This window comes from Podarcis bocagei (genome assembly GCF_964188305.1).
Source record: "Podarcis bocagei genome assembly, chromosome: 13".
Lineage (NCBI taxonomy): Eukaryota > Metazoa > Chordata > Lepidosauria > Squamata > Lacertidae > Podarcis > Podarcis bocagei.
In genome coordinates, this window is record NC_138138.1 from 13,329,815 (window position 1) to 13,351,775 (window position 21,961).

At 43.3% G+C, this 21,961-nt stretch overlaps 1 protein-coding gene across 1 annotated transcript in view; it reads left to right on the top strand.

Annotated features, from left to right (window-relative positions):
- The first annotated feature begins 277 nt into the window (after nt 1–277).
- BRCA1 (BRCA1 DNA repair associated) overlaps nt 278–21,961 on the top strand; it is a 51,349-nt gene continuing 29,665 nt past the window's right edge. Inside the window, exons 1-9 of the mRNA XM_081166044.1 lie at nt 278–410; nt 2,226–2,319; nt 7,825–7,878; nt 8,690–8,767; nt 9,478–9,566; nt 10,805–10,950; nt 13,926–14,022; nt 15,292–15,340; nt 21,731–21,858. Coding sequence (XP_081022170.1) covers nt 2,240–2,319; nt 7,825–7,878; nt 8,690–8,767; nt 9,478–9,566; nt 10,805–10,950; nt 13,926–14,022; nt 15,292–15,340; nt 21,731–21,858 — 721 coding nt within the window. The 5' untranslated portion in view covers nt 278–410; nt 2,226–2,239. The remainder of the gene's footprint in view (nt 411–2,225; nt 2,320–7,824; nt 7,879–8,689; nt 8,768–9,477; nt 9,567–10,804; nt 10,951–13,925; nt 14,023–15,291; nt 15,341–21,730; nt 21,859–21,961) is intronic.

A 21,961-nucleotide genomic window follows, 5' to 3' on the forward strand; every position in this document is an offset into this window, starting at 1 on the left:
CTGAGGGACAGTGGACCGGCCCCCTGCTGGAAAAGTTTGCTGACCCCTGGTATAGACAATACTGAGCCGATAAAGCAGCTCAGCCTCAGCCTTAAACGTTGCTCAGAAATTGAGGTTAAACACAGCGTGATTCCCTCCGCTGTTATTCCTCGCGCGGCCAATTGGGGAGAGAGAGAGAGGGTGGGGAAAAGAGTGGCGTTCTGGTTCACGTGATCGCGACGGATGCGGAAGCGAGGAGATGATTGGTTGGCGAACAGGTTGCCTAGGGGACGGTTCTGAAAGAAGGCGCGAAAAAGGGCCAGAGAGACGGTTAGAGGAAGAGAGAGAGAGCGCGCGCGCGCGTGACGACTGACTGAGGGGACATTTGCGTGAGGGAAGAGAGCGAAACGGGGTTTGGCGTTTGTCTTGAGGTATCAAATGGGTGTTTTTTTTTGCGGGGGACGGGCAGCGGCGGCGAGAGAAGGCTAACAGCGTTCGGGTAGCCGGCGGGGGAAATTCCTTTCGGGCCGCAGTTAGTCAACGTGGCTTGAAAAAGAGAGTTATCTGACGGGACGAGAGACGGGGAAAGCTTGTGAAATGGGAAGGGCGAGTTGCGGGTGTTGTGTGTGTCTTGAAGACTCGGAATTTCGCCCAGTTTTTAAGAGAAGGTCGGGGGCGCAGCGGTGTTTTCCTATATTAAAACCAGGGACTCGCTTCATGAGGCATTGTCGGTCAAACGGCGGCTATTTTATTTATTTTAAAACGTGTTTCTTTTTTGGGTGGGTTGTTATTGGGTTGTTGTTTTTTATTTTGATTATTTTGTGTTTGTGTATTCTGATTTTGTTCTGTGAATCGCCCTGAGACCTTCGGTTATAGGGCGGTATGTAAACTGAATAAATAAATAATAGATTTATATTTATAACTTTTGTTAGCCGCTTTATCTCGCCCGGGGCAACAAAACAAACCAACATTAAAGCCCAGGGGTTGGGGGGGGGGAGAAGTGTGTTAACCATAGAATTGTCGAGTTTGGGAAGGGACCCCCGAGGGTAATCTAGTGCAACCCCTTGCAGTGCATTAAAAACATCCCACCCACTCCTAAAAGGCCACGGAGAGTTAAAGGTTAAAAAGGAAAGTCTTTGCCTGGTGCCTAAAGCTAAATGAAGGCGACAGGTAAGCAATAGATTCCCGAATCAGTGGGTGTTAACTTCTCTTCTGTTTATGGTGGGTGGCCAAGTTTTTCTCTCTCCAGTTTTCTCCAATAGGTGAGACAGGGTGGGGTCTGGGGCGCATAGTTTCTTCCGGCCAGCATTCATGCCTTTGCCACCACCCTGCAACTGGTTAGGTGTATTTGTGGCCTTCCTCAGGCTTTCCTGCTGCATCCTTAAAGGTAAAGGGACCCCTGACCATCATGGGTAGGCAAACTAAGGCCTGGGGGCCGGATCCGGCCCAATCGCCTTCTAAATCCAGCCCGCGGACAGTCCGGGAATCAGCGTGTTTTTACATGAGTAGAATGTGTCCTTTTATTTAAAATGCATCTCTGGGTTATTTGTGGAGCACAGGAATTCGTTCATTTCCCCCCTTCAAAATATAGTCTGGCCCCCCACAAGGTCTGAGGGACGTGGACCGGCCCCCTCCTGAATAGGTTTGCTGACCCCTGCTTAAAATGATGCCATTGCCCCACCCCTTCATACATTTATAAGAGAAAGGGGTGGGAGTTACAAGGAAAGAGTAGCCTGTAGTGCAACACACTTCTATTGAAGATGAATATTTCAGTGCTACATGGTTTCTACTACTGTATATAGGAACAAATTTATACATTTATTATCATTCATTTAAACAGGATGTTTAAAGCTGTTAGTAACATTCAGGGTTTGTTGATAGCAACAATAATCCTTCTGTGAGAAAAAGTGTCCAGTGATCCTATCTACATAGCAAGTAATTATGCTGTGAATAAAACATGCATATGATCAGGTTGTAAGGTTTCAGTTGTCTGTCTACTTAGCTGAGAGTAACTTTAAAAAAAGTAGTCACTGGGTTGAACTGAAATGTTATTGGATTTGCAGAATAAAAGTCATTCTTACTGGTTCATCTGCACACTGACAATGGATGTAAAAGTTCTCTGAACTCAATAGGCCTTATTTCCAAATCAGTCTGGGCTACCCATTTAATAGAATCTTAGGTCTGAAACTGTAGTTTAGGCCTAGAATACTAGACTATTTTAACATGAAGCCTTTTAATTTTTGAAGGTGTAGAAGACATTATGGATTCCTCCATTCCAAGCATTGCGGAGGTTCGTGGCATATTGCTGGCTATGCAGAAGAACTTGGAATGCCCAATATGGTATGGAAAAAAATTTAGTGTCCCCTTGGTTTCTGATTCAAAATACAATAAAGACTATCATTAGAGCTACTGTTCTTTGAACGTGGGTGTCACAGGGAACTATGGTTAGTTTAACATCTAAAGTAGAAGCTTTCAATCTTGTGAAAGAGGACTGGGAAAATGAGAGAATGTGAACTTCATGATTTGCTGTTAGGTTTCAACTGAGCCTGTATCTTTCAGATTCTTTTTTCTCAATTACTCTTTATTAGTTTTATATATGACATCCAAGCAACACAAAAAACACAGTAAGCCTTCTGCCAGTTGCAAATGAGTAAGAAGCAGGGAAGGAACATCTCCATTGCCCAATCAAGCTTTTTATCTGAAAGTTTATAGTATGTGTGAAGTGCTTTTTCATAGAATGCTCCTGCCAGCTTGCTGTATTTGTGCCACATTGTTCAAAATTGACCTTATATGAATGTGTTCCTCCTTTGGCTTATTTCAGTCTCTGACCTCCTGTGTCTCCTTATGGCACATTTGCAATATTGGTTTGAACCAGCTGAATTGTCATAGGAGTCCTCTGTGGATTGCTGTAAATATCACTGAAGATGCTAGGAATTTTTTTATTGGAGATTTCTAGTTGCTTTAAAGAATTACTAGGATTCCTTGCATGGGAATTTGCAGCAGTTAAATAAGCTTGAAAATCATTTAGGATTCTAGTATAGATGTGCCATAGCAGGCTTTGGTCAGGTAGAATATAAAGCTATGGTTAAATACTATATTCATTCATAGTGATGTACATAGCTAAGAGTTGGGTTTGCTATTTTTGCATTGTAGAATGCAAAAATCTGGGTCTTTGGTGATTTCCTCTCCCCCCCCCATTGCTTTGAGTTTGAGGGGATCAGCTTGCATGATGCTTGAGTCCCTTGCAATTGCTAGGGGCCTGGATCCAGCAAGGGTTAAAATCTAATGGGGGATTTGATTGTTGAAGTAGCCAGACCAGCTTCTTGGTGAGTGAATGGGCCTCAGCATGGTTGTTTGTGTAACAAAGGAAGTGGCTTTGTATCAGAGGACAAATGAGTGAGCCCTCTCCTTTACCTGGCTGGTGATGAGAGGGACAGTTGCCAGAGTGGTGTATTATAGAACTGGGCTAGAAGCATACAGCAGCTAGAGAGTCATGCATGATTTCTACTTGAGTCCAAGGTTGTGACAGGGAGAAGCAATAGCTCTTGGAGTGTTAATGCTGTGAGCCCCTCAATCTTGGGCTCAGGTCACACGTGTGTGTAAATAAACCATATATCACAAAGACACTACAGTCTCCACCACCCCTCATTCCAAGAAAACTAAATCCTGGGTGAGCAGCTGGAAACCCTGGCATCTCACACTGCTGGGAGAACGGGGTGACATGCAACACTATGCTGGTGCTAAATACTTGTTGTCATGGCAGCAAACACTTGGGGGCACCAAAATCAAGGACATAAGTGTTACACTAGAAAATGCAGTCCTAGCATCAGACCACTCTAATATGCTTCATGCTTGTTTTATTATGTGTATTGTATTCTCATGGGATCTTTGAATGAAGATCATTTTGTTCCAGAATGTTTTATAAAACCAAGCAGATACTTGTCATCCTGACAAGACAGAAGTACTGTTTTGGGGGGACGGGGGAGAGCGGGTGTGGAGGATTCCCTGGTCCTGAATAGGGCAACTGTGTCCCTGAAGGACCAGGGGCACAGCCTGGGAGTCTTTTTGGACTCACAGCTGTCCATGGAGGCACAGGCCAATCCTGTGTCCAGGGCAGCTGTCTACCAGCTCTATCTGTTATGCAAGCTGAGACCCTACCTGCCCGTGGACTGTCTTGCCAGAGTGCTGCATGCTCTAGTTATCTCCTGCTTGGACTACTGCAATGCACTCTACGTGGGGCTACATTTGAAGGTGAGCCGGAAACTGCAGCTAATCCAGAATGCAGCAGCTAGACTGGTGACTGGGAGCGGCCACAGAGACCATATAACACTGGTCCTGAAAGACCTACATTGGCTCCCAGTACGTTTCTGAGCACAATTCAAAGTGTTGGTGCTGACCTTTAAAGCCCTAAACAGCCTCGGCCCAGTGTACCTGAAGGAGCGTCTCCACCCACATCATTCAGCCTGGATACTGAGGTCCAGCTCTGAGGGCCTTCTGGCAGTTTCCTCCCTGAGAGAAGTGAGGGAATGCCCTCCTATCAGATGTCAAGGAAATAAACAACTACCTGACTTTTAGAAGACATCTGAAGGCAGCCCTGTTTAGGGAGGTTTTTAATGTTTGATTTTTTATTGTGCTTTTAATTCTGTTGGGAGCCACCCAGAGTGGCTGGGGAAACCCAGCCAGATGGGTGGGGTATAAATAATAAATTATTATTACTGTATATTATTTTGATGATTTTGAGAATCATCGCAGCTTGTCAAAGATGTTCAATTAAGCTCAGTTCAGATGTTGTGGAGAAACCATAGACTGAGCATCAGACTGAGGTGTGGTAAAGCCGGTCACTTCCTGATTTGCAATAACCACAGTTTTCCATGATCTTCAAATCAAGCAGACTGTGGTCCCTGATAACCAGAGTTATCTCCAAGTCAGATTTCAAAAACTGGTTTGAAGTGAATGTGTCAAATTCTGGTTATTGCAGTTGCATCACAGTAAATGCTAGATAACACAAAACATGAAATGGAAGTGGGAATTGGTGTATGCAAGGGGAGGATGGGGCACATGACTTTATAGCACATTCCTGATGGCCAAATTATGATTGGGCTGTTATGTCACAATTGAGCCATACCCTTGATTTTTATATCAAAGCAAGAAGACATTCTGTTATCCTTTATCAGACAACTGCAAAAAGAGATAATTCAATACAGTACCAAAAATACAGCAGTAGTACCAAATTGGGAATTTGTAAGTATGACCTGGAAGTGTGTGGGATGTGTGTGTTAAGCATTTTGCTGAAAGAGCAGATGGTTCCTGAAATGGATATTTATTACTAAAGCTGGGTTATTTCAAAAGAGGGAAAAATCATCATGGGCAGTGTTTCCAATATCTTTCTTAAGAACCTGAAGTAATAGTTAATTCCAAACCAACTGTGGTGGGGGTTGTCCACAGATGTATTACACTTACTAGCTCTCTTAAAAGAATAACCTTATGGCACGTTAAATATTAACAGATATGAGCTTTTGTGGACTTCAGGCCACTTCATCAGGTCTTTAGTTAGCAGAAATATATATAGTGGTACCTTGTGTTACAGATGCTTCAGGTTACAAGTGCTTCAGGTTACAGACTCCGCTAACCCAGAAATAGTACCTCGGATTAAGAACTTTGCTTCAGGATGAGAACAGAATTCACGCGGTGGCGGCAGTGGGAGGCCCCATTAGCTAATGTGATGTCCCAGGTTAAGAACAGTTTCATGTTAAGAACGGACCTCAAGCATGAATTAACCCAAGGTACCAGTGTACATAAATGGTTATAGGAGGTGGGGGCAAGGAAACAGTGGGCCCAAAAGGTCATGAAATGCAAAAAAGATACAGCTTGAGAAATCATAATAATAATAATTAATAATAATAATAATTTATTATTTGTACCCCACCCATCTGGCCAGGTTTCTCCAGCCACTCTGGGCGGCTTCCAATAAAGATTAAAAATATGGTACATTAAAATGTCACACATTAAAAACTTCCCTAAACAGGGCTGCCTTCAGATGTCTTCTAAATCTCAGGTAGTTGTTTATCTCTTTGACATCTATGCAAAGCTCAAACATATATACAAGTTAAACAGAGTGACTTCAATAGCAATATGTGGCATAAAACTCAATCTAAGTTTGCTATCCTGATTTCCTCATGTAGCGGGAGAGAGAACCTTAACTTCAGTTGTGTTCTAAATGGATAGAATCAAACTTGCTGACAGATGTTCAGAAATTTCATGCTGTTTTTTGTGTGTTAAAGAACTGACTTTCAAGACAGTATCAGAGTGGTCTAGGAGAGGGGTTCCTAATTGGTGGTCTGCAGACCCTACCACATAGGTAGTGCTAGAATGATGGTCTGCAGACCCTACCACATAGGTAGTGCTAGAAACTTAAAGAACAAATCTCAGAGTGATTTACAACACATTAAAATATCAAATAAAACAATCTAGACTAATCAAATTCAAGCTTCAAGGAAAATATACCAGATGCTTCTCTAAGTGACATTTTGCTTTCTCCAGTCACCAACGTGGCATCCAGGAATGTACAGTATTGTTGGCAGGTAATGGCATGTTTCATGATAGTTTTGTGTTGATTAGTTTTTGAATTTATGATCTTCTGCCAGTAGACGGTTGCCTGAGTAAATATGGGGACAGAATTGGCATCTAGATTTGTTGTAGGGCCTAATCCCAGGGTTGTATCACATGATAGTTCTACTCGGAGTACAGCCGTTGAAGTTAGTTGGTCTTAGTTGGATACAATCCCATGGTTTATGTCTCTGTTAATGAGCAGCTATATGAGGTTAGGTGGCTATCTCTATGCAACTGAGGATACAATTCATGCATCTGTTATGTTTTAAGGTGCTGCAAGATTCTTCTTTTGTGTTTGCAGAGAACCGATTCCATGTTAATATGATAGAGCAGTCTGTTCCTATACAGACATTGCATTGAGGATGCCATATTTGAAATGGGTAGTTTGGGTGCTTTATTTTTTTACTCTGCTTAATCAAATGCAAAAATATACTATGGCTTTACATTTTACTTTTTAAAACAAAATATTAATATAGTAATTTTGCATGTTTGGCTTGTGTAGAAGTATACAATTACAATAAAGAAAAAGTGTTTTTTGGTTTGTATATTATTTTGATGCCTATCATTCTAAAAAATTAGAAATGACCATTGTTCTAAAACCTTGTTTGGTTGTTCATTATACACTTATCTAAAACACTTCATTTTAATCATAGTTATACTTGACTAGATTATGTCAAATCAGTCTGCTATTGATGAAGAGTTGCTTTTATTCCATTTTTTTGCAACAAAATGGCTGTCAACAAATTCAGCTCAGTTTCTTCTTGACGAGATTTAGGGTTGTATAATAATGAGTATCCTGTAATTTTATTGATTGCAATGTGAATTATATTCCAAAATGACTATTTTTGGTCATTTCCAAAAGATCTACATAAAATCTGATTTTGAGCCTTTGCATTTCCAGCAATTATTGTGAGTTGTTACTTACATTTTGAATTGTGTGTTCATATATGTATTTATGTAGTGCTGGGTAACATTGATATTGGATATTAAAAGCAATTTCTTTAGAATCCACTGATATTAGTTTAGGTGGCATTTTAGTTCATAGCCATCTCTATTAATAGCTTTCTGGTTCCTGGCCTATATCTCTCCCTCATTTCCTTATAAATGTGCCAGATTTATCTTTGAAACCTGCTATTATTCTATAAAATTTGCCTATTGGCCCTTTTATTATTTGAGGACATAAAGAGAATTGCATTTGTTTTCTAGTTTTGATTCTTTATATATATATTTTACTAGCCTGGAGGTAATGAAGGAGCCAGTCTCAACAAACTGTGCCCACATCTTTTGCAGGTAAGCCCTTTTTTCAGATTTTGTATGTAGAAGTTTCAAGAAATAGTTGTATGGAAATTACTAGAACCATGTTGCTTACATGGTACAAATGTATTTGGCAACATACTTTCCTCCTAGAAAGGTTAAGTCATTAAACATGCTTATCTAAAAGTTGGGTCAAGCCAGATTCCTTTCACTATGTGTGGTACTTTAATCTCTTCCAACAATATAATAATAATCATTACTCCTCTCTGCACCCTATACAAACCACTTCCTCTCCAAAAATCATTTTGGAACAATCTTATTGATTTGTAAGCTTGTTATATCTTAATCTCAGCTACCATACTGCAAAAATTCTTATTGTTATTTCTGATTCATACTACCTATAATTCACTGTGAGTCCTTGTTATGTTTATGTTGTGCCTGTAAATTACTGCACAAACTTTGAATAGTAATAATTTTTTTAAAAGGATGAAGCAAAAAGTCATAGAATCATTTCTACAGTACTTCCTGAGGGAAGGACTTGAGATAAGCAAAAGCTAAGAAATTGTGTAAAGGAGGCAGCATTTTACTACACTGGTAAGCATGGGAAGCTGGTATATTGATTCTTTTCCTTCTTTGGGGTCCAGTTGAGGCAGAGTATAGAGGATCACATGCCTCTGAAACTGTTGTGAGTAAGCAGTTTGTTTTGGCGCAAAAGAAAGCAGTGGTGGTAACTGAGCTTGACAGAGGTGTGTGTACATAGTGGTCAAGCCAACAAGGGCTTAGTAGGGTGCCCCGCACTTCAGATAAAGACCAGTATTCACACCTAGACTTCCCTTTTCTTTTCTAGTTTCTGCATGTTTAAGCTCCTTAAACAGAAGAAGGGTGCGGTACGGTGTCCACTTTGCAATGCCAAAGTCACCAAAAGGTAAATTCCTCATGACCAAATTTAATTAGAGCAGAATGAAACAACTATGCAACTAAGCACACTGCAGTGCAGACCCAGGATAACAGTTTCAGCAATAGGCAGATAACTAGAGCCTTCTGCAATGAGAACACGCCTGTGGAAGAACTTTTAATGCCTGAAGAGAGGCACGGCTATGGTTATCTCCCCAACCCATGGCAATTAAGCTCGAAAACTGCTCCTGTACATTTTTCAAATCTAATTACTGCCGTTGTGAGTGTATAAATGCCTTGGCAAATGAGTTTTGTTAATGGGGGGGGGGAGTGTGGATAAACAGGGTGGCCCTCCCCATTTTTGCATTGGCTCCACCCACCAGCTACATGTGTCTCTTGGGCTGAAAACAGTTCTGCCTCTCTACCTAAATTTTGATCAGAACCCTGTTGTTTTTATCATGGCTTGCTGTTTTCTCACCAAAGGACTCTTGGAGTAAACGGGTATGAAACAGCAAGTGCAATACCTACTGTCTCTTGGGTTATTATAAAGTGAGTAATTCTTTAATTAGACAAAAGCCTGCAGCATCTTAGAAATTCAAGCATCTACTGCTTGGAAACCTTTCTTATTACTTATTCCACTTCCCCAATCCAGTCCCCTGTGTGCTGTCTCAGGTGACTGTAGATAAAAACGTCTATTTCATCTTCTTGACTACATATCTTTGTTGTCTTTATTTTTTTCAGAAGTCTATGGGAAGATGTCCGATTTAAGCAAGTAATCAAAGTGGTGCTGGAAGCCATCCGTGCTTTTGAACATGATACAGGGCTCAAGTGTAGGTATTATGTATCTCCATGAACTTCTGAGACTTGCTAGGCTGGGGGAGGGCAAGCTGGGTCAGTTAGAATTCCGCCCCCCCCCCCGTCTTCTTGTGGTGCAGAACTGCACAACTGATTTTCTGCATCCTTAAATAAATCCCAAGATGATAGTTTTGCCTTATAAAGTTCTAAATGATTTGGTCTATACTAGTTCATCTTCTGGCATCCTATCTCAACCTCTAAGACAGGTGGGGAAACTGTCTCAACTTGAATTCCCATCAGCCCTGCCAGCAAGGCAAATGGTCAGGGATGATGGGAGTTGTAGTCCCAGCAACATTTAGAGGGCCACTCCCTGCTCTAAGGCGTCAAACAGTACCCTTTGAAATGCATATTTCTTACCTTGGCTTCATAGAACCAGACTGAATACAGGACGCGATCATTTTAGGTGTGTCCAATTGACACACAATTGCTGACACATGAGTCCTTGTGGACCTGGAAGAAGGCAGAACAGGGGCAGGGTGTACTTATATGCTCTCCGCTGACATGTACAGGGGCCGGGAATGGAACCCCCATGTGAAATGGTTGCTGCTTGTTGTGGGAGAAGAAGACATTAGTCTACAACCTTGGATCCCTTCCTCTTGAAGTAGAGCAAAGTTTGAGCCTGGGTGCCTTCCAGAGATGATATACAGTGGTACCTCGGGTTAAGAACTTAATTCGTTCCGGAGGTCTGTTCTTAACCTGAAACTGTTCTTAACCTGAAGCACCACTTTAGCTAATGGGGCCTCCTGTTGCTGCCGCGCCGCCGGAGCACGATTTCTGTTCTCATCCTGAAGCAAAGTTCTTAACCCAAGGTAAAATTTCTGGGTTAGCGGAGTCTGTAACCTGAAGCGTATGTAACCCGAGGTACCACTGACCACTGTAGTACCTTTGTATTTGGACAACTGTATGATAACTAGGAGTGAGTAAGCATTTTGGTTTTGCAGTGTTTTAGAAACAGGAGTCTTTTAAAAATCTATATAAAATTATGGTAAATGAAGCTTGCATTCTGCAAATGTTACATATTGCTTGCCCCCAGTGGAAATGCCCCCCTTTCCCAAATCCAAGTCCAAAGGCAGCAGAATTCCTGAACCATAATGTTTTATGTGCAGCTTGGCTTGCTTTGTGCTGCAAAGCTCACCTCTTATTAAGAGGTTGACTTCATGTCCCAGGTTTTTGAGATGAAGGGTTTGCTTCTTGATTATCTTAATCTTCTCAGTTTCAGATGATCTGTGTTTCCCTAAGAAAGCTTCAGAAGATGCTTCTGCTTCTGTTTCATGGAAAGAAAAACAAGTCATTGATTGCAAAGGCTACAGGGACAGACTGAAGAGAGTGAAGGAAGTGAAAAAGAGAAATGCTAGCTTGGTAACAGTGTTTTCTCTCCTTTTGCCTGCTATCCTAATGATATTTAAAGAGCTATCCAACTCCTTGAACCACTATGTTGGAGAAGGTTTGGTGAGATAGAGGTGCCTCTCCGTGGCACTGCTGGTGAGGAATGCCCTGATGTGCCCACCCAAATGGTGTTTATGTGGAAACTATGACTGGCAGTAGCCAGTGGAAACCCCCCAGAACAGGCATTCTGGGGGCAGACCTGGACTGGCACAATATTTGCTGGATCCTGAGCTGGCTCTGTTGCCATTATGTGATAGCAGCAGACCTGATCCAGTCCTCTTCATTGTGCCAGCCTGATTGCTCATGTAGCAAAGAGGATTTTCCTTCCTTTTTTCCATCATGTGGCTGAGTGCAGCGTACTTGGGGTTATCAGATGGACTCCCATCTGGGTGTTGACCAAATACAGACCCGCTTAGCTTTAGCAAGATGGCTTCAAATTGATTTGCTTAGACTATAAAATTATAAACAGCACTTGAGTTGGACTCCGAGGCTGTGAAAAGTGCTAGTATATAATCACTCCCTTTAGAATAACTATTTATTTTTAAAAAGCATCTGAATGAAAGCTGTTTTTATTGCTTTGGAGTATTGAAGCTATAATGCATTTTAATTGTCATTGAAATTACCGCTGTGAGGGATATTTTTCCATGCTAATGTGTTTCAGGGAAGCTTCAAAGAGTAACTGTTAAAAAGGGACACTGCAGACTAAAGCAGACGTTTGTTATAACCAAATGGTTTTGGCATTGCAGTAACCTTCAAGAAACTGGGAGATAAAAGTTAACTGGTCACCACAATTAAATTTCCCTTTTTGTTTTCCCACTCTGCCTTTCTCTGGCTCCTGACCTGCCTTAAAGTCAGATCTTGTTGGTGGCTAATCATGAGTGCCATTGTCTTAAAGGTAGGCACATGAGTTAAAGGGGAGGAACCCAATCCACATCGAGGCAGCTGACCAAGGAAATAGAAGAAAATTGCAATGGTTTGAGTAGGCTGATTAGCCCATAACAAAATGAAAAGGAACACTGGTGTAGATGGGTAAGGGAAGTAAAATAGGACAAGTCTGGCAAGCCAAGGGAAGAGTACTCAGGTGAACAGCTGGCCAACTAAATATCCAGTAGAGGTAAGCTTGTATGTGAACTTCAGAAAGCTGGTCTAGAATCCTAGTAAGACCTGAGAAATAAGTAGAGGAGCTGTGCAAGGTGGAGCCAAAGGATGGCTGAGGCATACTAATTCTCTTTTGGACCTTTGGGCACCAGCAACACTTGACAAGGAGGAAGGAAACTTGGCATGATCTGCTATATTCAGATATCCTCCCATCACCATTATTCAGGTTAAAGTGTTCCCCATAATAAGATACCTCCTATAGATTAAATAGCCTTATTGGATTGATGCAGCTTATTTCCCTTGTGCTGCCAGGCCTAGACCAATTCTGTATTTGTCTAGCCATCTGCAATCCTCTAGTCAAGGAATATTTCGGAGGTCTCATCCAACCAGGTTTGGTAATTTAATATAGCTATTGACTTTAGTATGGATTGCAGTGTTTTTCTTTTTGATGAGTGGAAAATGTTTCTCCCAACCCTAAGGAGGCCAACACTGATGTTCTACATTAAAGTTTTCATTCAAGATCTTACACAAACGTGTATCAGTATAACTTGTGTGTGAGAGGGAAACCCTCCTCAAGCATTCATTGCCAAACTTGCAAAGGGGCCTGTGGGAACAGGTGGGGCTCACTCAACTCCTCAGTGATGCCCCATGGCCTGGCAGTGCTCCTGCTCAAGTCAGAAGGGGACCTTTTTATGTGTAGAGTAGTAAATGCCTCAAGAGAGCTAGAGTTTCTTCAGCACCAAATATTAAGAGTTCTATGGTTAAAATAATTATAATTTTATTATTTATACCTCACCCATCTGACTGGGTTTCCCAGCCACTGGGCAGCTTACAGCATATATAAAAAATTGTAAAACATCAGACATTAGAAATTTCCTGAAACAGGGCTGCTTTCAGATGTCTTCTAGAAGTCAGGTAGTTATTTCCTTGACATCTGATGGGAGGGTGTTCCATAGGGCAGGCACCACTACCGAGAAGGCCCTCTGCCAGGTTCCCTGTAACCTCACTTCTCTCAGGGAGGGAACTACCAGAAGGCCTTCGGAGCTGGACCTCAGTGTCCAGGCAGAATGATGGGGGTGGAGACGCTCCTTCAGGTACACTGGGCCGAGGCTGTTTAGGGCTTTAAAGGTCAATACCAATACTTTGAATTGTGCTCAGAAACGTACTGGGAACCAATGTAGGTCTTTCAGGACTGGTGTTATATGGTCTCTGTAGCTGCTCCCAGTCACCAGTCTAGCTGCCGCATTCTGGATTAGTTGCAGTTTCCAGCTCACCTTCAAAGGTAGCCCCATGTAGAGTGCATTGTAGTAGTCCAAGTGGGAGATAACTAGAGCATGCACCATTCTGGCAAGACAGTGCACAGGCAGGTAGGGTCTCAGCTGGCATAACAGATGGAGCTGGTAGTCAGCTGCCCTGGACACAGAATTGGCCTGTGCCTCCATGGACAGCTGTGAGTCCAAAAAGACTCTCAGGCTGCACATCTGGTCCTTCAGGGGCATGGTTACCCCATTCAGGACTAGGGAGTCCCTCACACCTGCCTCTTCTCCCAAAACAGTATTTCTGTCAGTCAAGATTCAACCTCAATCCGTTAGCCTCCAGACACTCACACAGGACATTCACTGCCTTCACTGATTCTGATTAAAAGAGAGGTAGAGCTGGGTATCATCCACATACTGGTGAACATCCAACCCAAACCCCCTGGTGATTTCTCACAGCGGCTTCATATAGATGTTGAAAAGTACAGGGGAGAATCAATTTTGTGATGAATACAGGGACATAAAAACTAGACTGCATCTGGATTGCATGTTAATGTCTGTAGGCCCCTAACACATCTTCTCTGCTTCCTTTAGGAAGGTGAGACCTCCAGCTTGCCATTAGATGGTGGAACAAGGCGCTGCTCCCTGAGAAAGAAAAGCAATTCCAGTAAAGCCGCTGTGTTTGAAATTGGTAAGTGTTTCAATAAATTGGGTCAGTCAGAATAGCAGAAGTTGGAACAATAATACTTACCTGTTGTTGTCTGCTGAAAGTAGCATCTTTGTATCCCTAAATGTGCCTGGTGTTTTGTTTTTTTGTTTGTTTTACTACTTTTTCTTCCAAGGGACGCGGGTGGCGCTGTGGGTTAAACCACAGAGCCTAGGACTTGCTGATCGGAGGGTCGGCGGTTCGAATCCCCGTGACGGGGTGAGCTCCTGTTGCTCGGTCCCTGCTCCTGCCCACCTAGCAGTTCGAAAGCACCTCAAAGTGCAAGTAGATAAATAGGGACCGCTCTCGGGCGGGAAGGTAAACGGCGTTTCCGTGTGCTGCGCTGGTTCGCCAGAAGCAGCTTAGTCATGCTGGCCACATGACCCAGAAGTTGTCTGCGCACAAGCGCCGGCTCCCGGCCTCTTGAGCGAGATGAGCACGCAACACCAGAGTCGGTCACGACTGGACCTGATGGTCAGGGGTCCCTTTACCTTTACCTTTACTTTTTCTTCCATAGTGTCCCCTTTTGTGGTAATTACAATAAGGAATGGTGAATCTTGGTGGATCCTAATAGAAGAATTGCTTACTGCTCTAACTTGTCCCAGATCCCCTAGTGGACATAGCTCAACAGGGTTTGAACTTACTGCAAACATACTGTAAACAAGTATGCTCATGCATGCTGCTTAATTGCTCCCACTTTGGTTGCCTTGCCGGGAGCTGGGGAAAACAGTGAGGCTTGGCATAACAGTATGTGTGAACCGGGACTCATGATTTGTTTCTCTCCAACATCTCTTGAGTGGTAAGCCAAGAACAAACCTTGGCTTGTGGTTTGTTTGGGGAGAAACTAAACCATGACCTCTGATGTTCGTTCCTGTTCTAGGCAGGTCTAGTGTGAAGAAGGGTGGTGCTTGCTCAGAGCAAGCCATGGTTTATTGCTTATTGTGGCATGCAAGTCAGCTCTCTGCCTTGGTTTCCCAAGACCAAATCCTGCCCAAACTTAACTTTCTGGGCCCTGATCCAGGTACACTGTTCACATTCCAGCAGACTGCCTGCCAGCATATATTTTTTATTTAAATGTTTCTATGAGCTGTATTGCTGATTCAGTCAACCTGGATTTTACGGAATATTTGAGGGAAAGCATTAGGTTCTGCACAGAGTGGCTACGATCCTGCTAAACCTTAGCCAGCAATGCTAATTGTGGTTTTTGAATCCCCTTTTTGTCAAAATTATAATAGTAAACCTTGTTCATTTAAGGATCAGACTCTTCGGAAGATGCATTTAAGAAGACAGATACAATCAGATGGTGAGTAGAGCCATCAATTTAAATTGTCAGTACCTTTTTGTTTACAGTATTCATTCCCCCCCCCTGCTGCATCTTGGGGGTGGTACACTACCATGCTTTGCAGATGTTCCTTTAATACTTACTAGTGCTAATGGCCCTCTGGGTCTGTGAATTGCAGCTGTGCAGTACAGGTAAGAGGAAAAAACAACTCTCATGCCTTGTTACTCTGTAGCATCCTATGAAGATAAGTGTTCTGCAATGGCTGTTTCTTGGTCTTCTCTCCGCTGAGTGCCTACATTTTCTGTGTGAAATGTTTACTATTCCTCTACCTCCTATTCTCTGGGCTCTTTATCGATATGTGAATAGAAGGAAAGGTGACAGGGTGCAGGGTAGTATTTTTCAGAAAGCTTGGTTCAGCCCAGGGACAACTGGCTATTGACTTCTAGTTTATTTTGAAGACCCAGAACCTGTGAAGTAGATCATTAATAAATTTATTGTTCTAATCTGCACTTATATCTAGGGCTCAGGAGATGGCACTAAGTTAATTATAAATGGCAGAAAATAAATAAATAGATAGGTAGCATGTACTTGCTTAATCACAACTACTTGTTCAGTGCAAGATTTTAAACTGTCTTCTGAATCCCCAGTGCAGTGGAGCAGCTCCTGGGGGTGTTTCTGTTTGACCCAGTTTAGACATGTTAAAAAATAGTTTGTTTTTATATCAGTAAACCTTGGCCTCATATGAGGGGAGGAGATTTAAAGCTTCCATTTCTTGTTAGGAACAAAGCATAGTTACTGCTTTGGCTCAACTTAAACAAATGCTGATTTGTTCAAGACAGTTTGTCAACAAGGCAGGGTGTTATTTGTGTGATAACTTGCCTTGCTAACAAATTTCGGTTTGAACAAACCACCGTTTTTCATTCAGAGCAAGCAACAAACAATGGTTTGTACTTAACCAGGAACAGAAGCATTAAGTCTTCTCTTACACACAAGTGTGTCATCCTGCTTCCTGTGCTTGTAACAAACTATGGTTTGTTGCAAGTGAATTTGGTCTATTTGTCTTTGAGATTTTTAAAATTCTCAACAGGGCTCTTTTGGTCAAACTCTTTTGGTCAAACTCATGATAGAACATAAATAGGATTTTGTGTACTATATGAATGACCCCCCCCACAGTATTCTGGGCCAAGGAAAGCAGACATCTGTTCTCAATATGAATTATGTATCATTTTATATATTTAGTTTTCCATCCAGTTTAGAGCCTTTTGAGGATGAAACTGTGCTGTTTAACCATGCATCTGGTGAATCAGTCTTACATATGAAAACTCATGCCATAATAAATTCACTTTATAATTTTAAGTTTCACTGTGCAAAGCAAAGACCACCACTGGACACACATCTGGGGTTGCTAACAAAGGAAAAATAGGGCCAGTGCAAGACCCTGCTGCCCATCAGTTGTTTGTTCCTTGCTCAGCTCGTTCCAGGAGTTGTGGGAAGGAGAATGCAGAATTCAAAGGAAAAGCACCAAATACATTATATTTCAGGCCACCTTCTTTGAACCATAAGCTCTACTCACAATACTGCAGGAGGGAGAAACCATTTAAAGGCTACCTTAAAAGAGCTCCACACTTGCGACTGTTCTTCCCTGAATGTAAAATGATTTTCTTACTACTACTACGGTTTAGTGCAATTTAAACTTTTGTAGGTCTTCCTTGCTTTCATCTGAGGCATAATAGGGTTGCCTTGTCCAGATCTACAAATCGGGGAAGTCTAATTTGCATAGTATGCCTTTTTGCTAAGTATGTAAATGCCCTGCTTTTATGTAAAAATGTGTTTTTAAATTGAATTATAAATATTTAAAATTGCAACATGTTTGCATGCAACTCAGTGAAGCACAAGGCTTCTGCAAGCAGTTGAACACTGAATTTGGGCTGGAAAGGGCTCTGAGGAGGTACTGGAACTCGATTGACCTGAGGTGTATCGAGTTGCAACTAACTTTAATTAAATCTCCCTCTGCCTGGACTGATTGTCTAAACAGATAGACCTTTACAGAATTTTTTCGTTGGTGCTTTTCATGGAGCTATTGCTATAGAGGAAGTTTATCTCTTTCCTTTCCCCCTCAGATGCTGAATAGAAATGTAGTGGCTATCCCATAATACAGAGGTACTCAACATGGTGCCCTCCATAAATTTTAGACTGCAACTCCCGTCAGCCCAATAAGCATGGTCAGTGGTCCTGGATCGTGGGAGTTATAGTTCAGAACATTGGAATGCACTGCATACACTATCTCTGCCATCGTTCCTTGTACTTAACAAGAAATGTAGTGATTGTGGCCTTTTAACAGGGACAACTTTTCCTTGCCTTCGTCTCCTCCACCCAATCTTCCTTCAGGTCAGGTGCGCCAACTCTATGGGGTTGAGGCTTCTACAGACCACCCCCCAAATGTCTGTTGGGAAGGGGCTCAGCCCCCATAATCTTGAGGGGGCGGAAGAGGCCTTGCTGTGGTTGGTTCCCATTGAATCTATGGAACCTAAGTACAGTGGTGCCCTGCAAAACGAATGCCTCGCAAGACGGAAAACTCGCTAGACAAAAGAGTTTTCCGTTTTGGAGGTGCTTCGCAAAACAAATCTCCTATGGGCTTGCTTCGCAAGACGACAATGTCTTGCGAGTTCCTGCTGGTTTTTTTCTCCTCCCCCCCTTTTCTAAGCCGCTAAGCCGCTTATCAGCTGATCCGATCAGCAGATAAGCCGCTAATAGCCCTAAGCCGCTTATCAGCTGATCCGATCAGCAGATAAGCCGCTAAAAGCTGCTAATAACGCTAAGTCGCTTATCAGCTGATCCGATCAGCAGATAAGCCGCTAATAGCGCTAAGCCACTTATCAGCTGATCCGATCAGCAGATAAGCCGCTAAAAGTCTCTAATAGCGCTGATCCGCTAATCCTTCAATGGGCTTGCTTTGCAAGATGAAAAAAACCGCTAGACGAAGAGAATCACAGAAGGGATTCTTTTCGTCTTGCGAGGCACCACTGTACAGTTGACTTACTCTGGATCCAACCCTTGGTTTGGGGGTGGTAGGTTGAGAGAGAGCTACTTGCTCACCTTCCAGGAGTTTATCTGTTCTGCAGTGTTTCTCAGACTTGGGTTCCCAGCTGCTGTTGGACTACAACTCCCATCATCTCTAGCTAGCAGGACCAGTGGTGAGGGATGGTGAGAGTTGTAGTCCAACAACAGCTGGGGATCCAAGTTTGAGAAACACAGGTTTATAGGCTAAATACTATCCCACTGCCACCTGTTATTTGCTTGTGTGGGAATTACTTCTGCATTAGAGAAAGGGTCCAGTGGCAAAATGATGGGAAAAGGGGCACTGAGTTCAGAAACTAGCACCTGAAGCACAGGTGCTGAGTTGTACCTGTCACATGTGTGGCGACTGTCACATTGGGAGAGGCCAACCAGACCTCCTCCCGTTGCGACAGTCGCCTGCCAGGCGGTACAGCTTTGGGAGATGCCGCGCAGTGACTTCCCGCCAGGCCTCCTCCGCCCCCTCAAGAGTATGGGGGCTGAGCCCCATCCCAGCACACATGGGGGGGTCTGTAGAAGCCTCAGCCCCATAGAGTTGGCGCACCTGACCTGAAGGAAGATTGGGTGGAGGAGACGGAGGCAAGGAAAAGATGTACCTTATTTTTCACCCTGTAGGGCGCACCGGCCCATAGGGTGCACTTACTGGGGGGGGATAAAGAAAAAAAAATTATCCCCCCCCCCGAGTCCCAAAGAGCAAAGAAGCCATGACAGCGAGCGGGATGGATCCCGCTAGCTGTCCTGGCTTCGTTTTTAGCCTCGGGGCTGGGGGTCCAGGAGTGAAGGCGAGGTTGCGCACCCTCGCCATCGCTCCCGGAGCTTGCTTGAGGGGCTGGGGGCAGGGGAAGCCCGAGCTTCCCCTGACCCCAGCGCCCAGAATAGGCTGTTGCCTGCAAACCTTGAATAGGCTGTTGCCTGCAAACCTTGCGAGCCCGGTGTGAACTCCCGCCGGACTCGCAAGGCTTGTGGACATCTGCGCGAAGATGTGGACTTCGGGCTGCAGGCTGCTGCCTACAAGCCTTGCGAGCCTGGCAGGAACTCCCGCCGGGCTCCCAAGGCTTGCGGATAGCTTCCTGAAGCCTGGAGAGCGAGAGGGGTCGGTGCGCACCGACGCCTGGAGAGCGAGAGGGGTTGGTGCGCACTGACGCCTCTCGCTCTCCAGGCTTCAGCGAAAGCCTGCATTCGCCCCATAGGACGCACACACATTTCCCCTTCATTTTCGGAGGGGGGAAAGTGCGTCCTATAGGGCGAAAAATACGGTAGGTGGAACAGGCAGAGAACTGAAAAAGGAGGCAATGGAGCAAGTGGAGATCAGAGAAACTTGTGCACAGGGTGAAGGGTTGATCGCTGAAAATAGGCAGGTGCCTCGGGAAATTTAGAGTGGCATTGTGAGGACTGAATGTGTCATGCTGATTTGCTCTAACAGGGTCAATTTGTGAAGGATAACAGGACTGCATGTGCTTCTTATGGCTATCTTGTTCCCGTTGAGGATTAGAATTTGACTCTGTTGCTCCCATGGCTTGTGAATAAAGATCAGAGTCACACAAATCCAGTTCTGCAAAGCACAAGTTATTCTACAGTAGCTTGTCTCAATTGTAGCAAGGTCAGACTTTGCAGTTGCAGCTCTAGTCAGTGAGACCTTTGCTACTGTCTCTCCCTGCTGAAGTGTTTTAGTGGATTTTTAACTTTTCTTTTTTGCCACTGTTGTTGGTGCTGTGCATAAATCTTTAACATCTTTTCTTTGACACTCAGTCAGGGTAGTTGCATAGCTATACAAAATTCATAAACATCAGATCAATATATTCCTATGCTACAAAAAATTCTTTTAACAGTCAGGGATGTCAAAGGATAATGCACACTTTAGACCAGGTGTGGTTAACCTGTGGCTGACTATTGGTCATGCTGATTGAGGCTGATGGGAGGAGTAGCCCAATAACCTAGGAGACCCATAGCTTATCCACCTCTGCTTTGGTCACAAATAAACTCCCCACGCAAGCAGCCAAGATATCAAAAAATTGTGGCGTATCATAAAAACAACCAAATTCACCCTAAAACCAACAAAGCTGAAAGAGAAGCACCAGCCTTTGCCAGGCACATACAATTTACTACAGCACAATAGAGCTCTCATACCTCTCCTCAAAAAAAAAAATAAAAAAAAAATAGCCCACTGACCACAGTTTAGAAAGAGAGTAAGAAAAAAGGAGATACATTTCTCACTACTTCTCCCAGTAGCATGTTAAAAGTAGCAATGGATTCTGGTGGTAGCTGTTAATTTATAGCTTAGCCTGCAGCATTTATGACACACATCTGAATTGAGAGGGTGAAGGAACTACAGCCTGGGCCACTCACTGGGCTTCAGACAAGTTGTCTTGTGAGTCAGCTGGTCTTCTCAGATGCAACAGGAGAGATATGCCAGAGCTTGGAAGTAGTAGAGTTCCTTTTCCCACTTCTTTGTTCCTGTGCTTAGTTGGCATCTGCCTCAAGACTTCTTTAGATGACCATAATGTCATGGAAGATGGGTCAACTGCATGGTGCCTGGTTCATCCAACAACAGCTCTATTATTGGAAATTTAAAAGGGATGGGCCAAGGAGAGCAACTCTTGCCAGCTCTTAATTGGTTACAGAAGTCCTGGTACCCAGTGGAACAGCTGTAGTTGCTTGGGAGATGCTCCACTCCCACCTCCTGTTGTCAATCTTTCCTCACTTCTGGATTTACTGAAACAAATTGAAAGAATGGGGCGGGGGGGGCAGTATGGACACAGTATAGAGGCATTGTGATTAAAAATTATTTATTGAATTTTTTACTTGCCCTTCACAAGGTCCTAGGATGCTGTACATCAATTTAAGACACAACTTTATAGTTTAAAACAAATACAATCAAAAGAAAAGGACAGGTCGTAAACCATATATATCTTGAGTGTCAAAGGCTAGGATAAAGAGATGCGTCTTCAGCATGCAATAGAAGCTACATAAAGAAGGTGCCAGATTCATATTTGTGGGGAGGGCATTCAATAACTTGGGGACTCTCACAGAGAAAGTCCTTTTCTGCCCCCCCCCCAAAAAAAACCCTTGGGGGTGTTAAGAACTACCAACAGGGCTTCCTCTGATGATCTTAGCAAGGGTTTGCAGGGAAGGAAGTGGTCCTTCAGATATCTGAGGCCTAAATTTAGGACTTTGGATAATAATGTGAGTGCAATGAAGGGTTCGTTCTTTCCTTATTTCCCTGAACCCCTGTACTTTGGTTGTAAACCCTAATGGCAGGAACCTGGTTTTAAGAGGTTGTTTGCAGTTCATCATTTGGTCACCTGGGCATTCTTGTTTCATTCTTCTTCTTCACAGTGTGAGTTTAAGACGTAATTATCCAGCTCGAGTTGATGAAGGGTGTGCCAAGAATGAAAGCCCAAGCCCTTTTCACATGGAGTTTTCTGAGCCGAGTGCTGAAGATGAGACATCATTAAATATCCTAGGTATGAGGATTTTCTCTCAATGGCACCTGAAATAAGAATCCAAATGCCTAGGCATCAAGCTGGCTCAGTTCACCACTCTGGGGGGTTTTACTTGAGTCTTGTG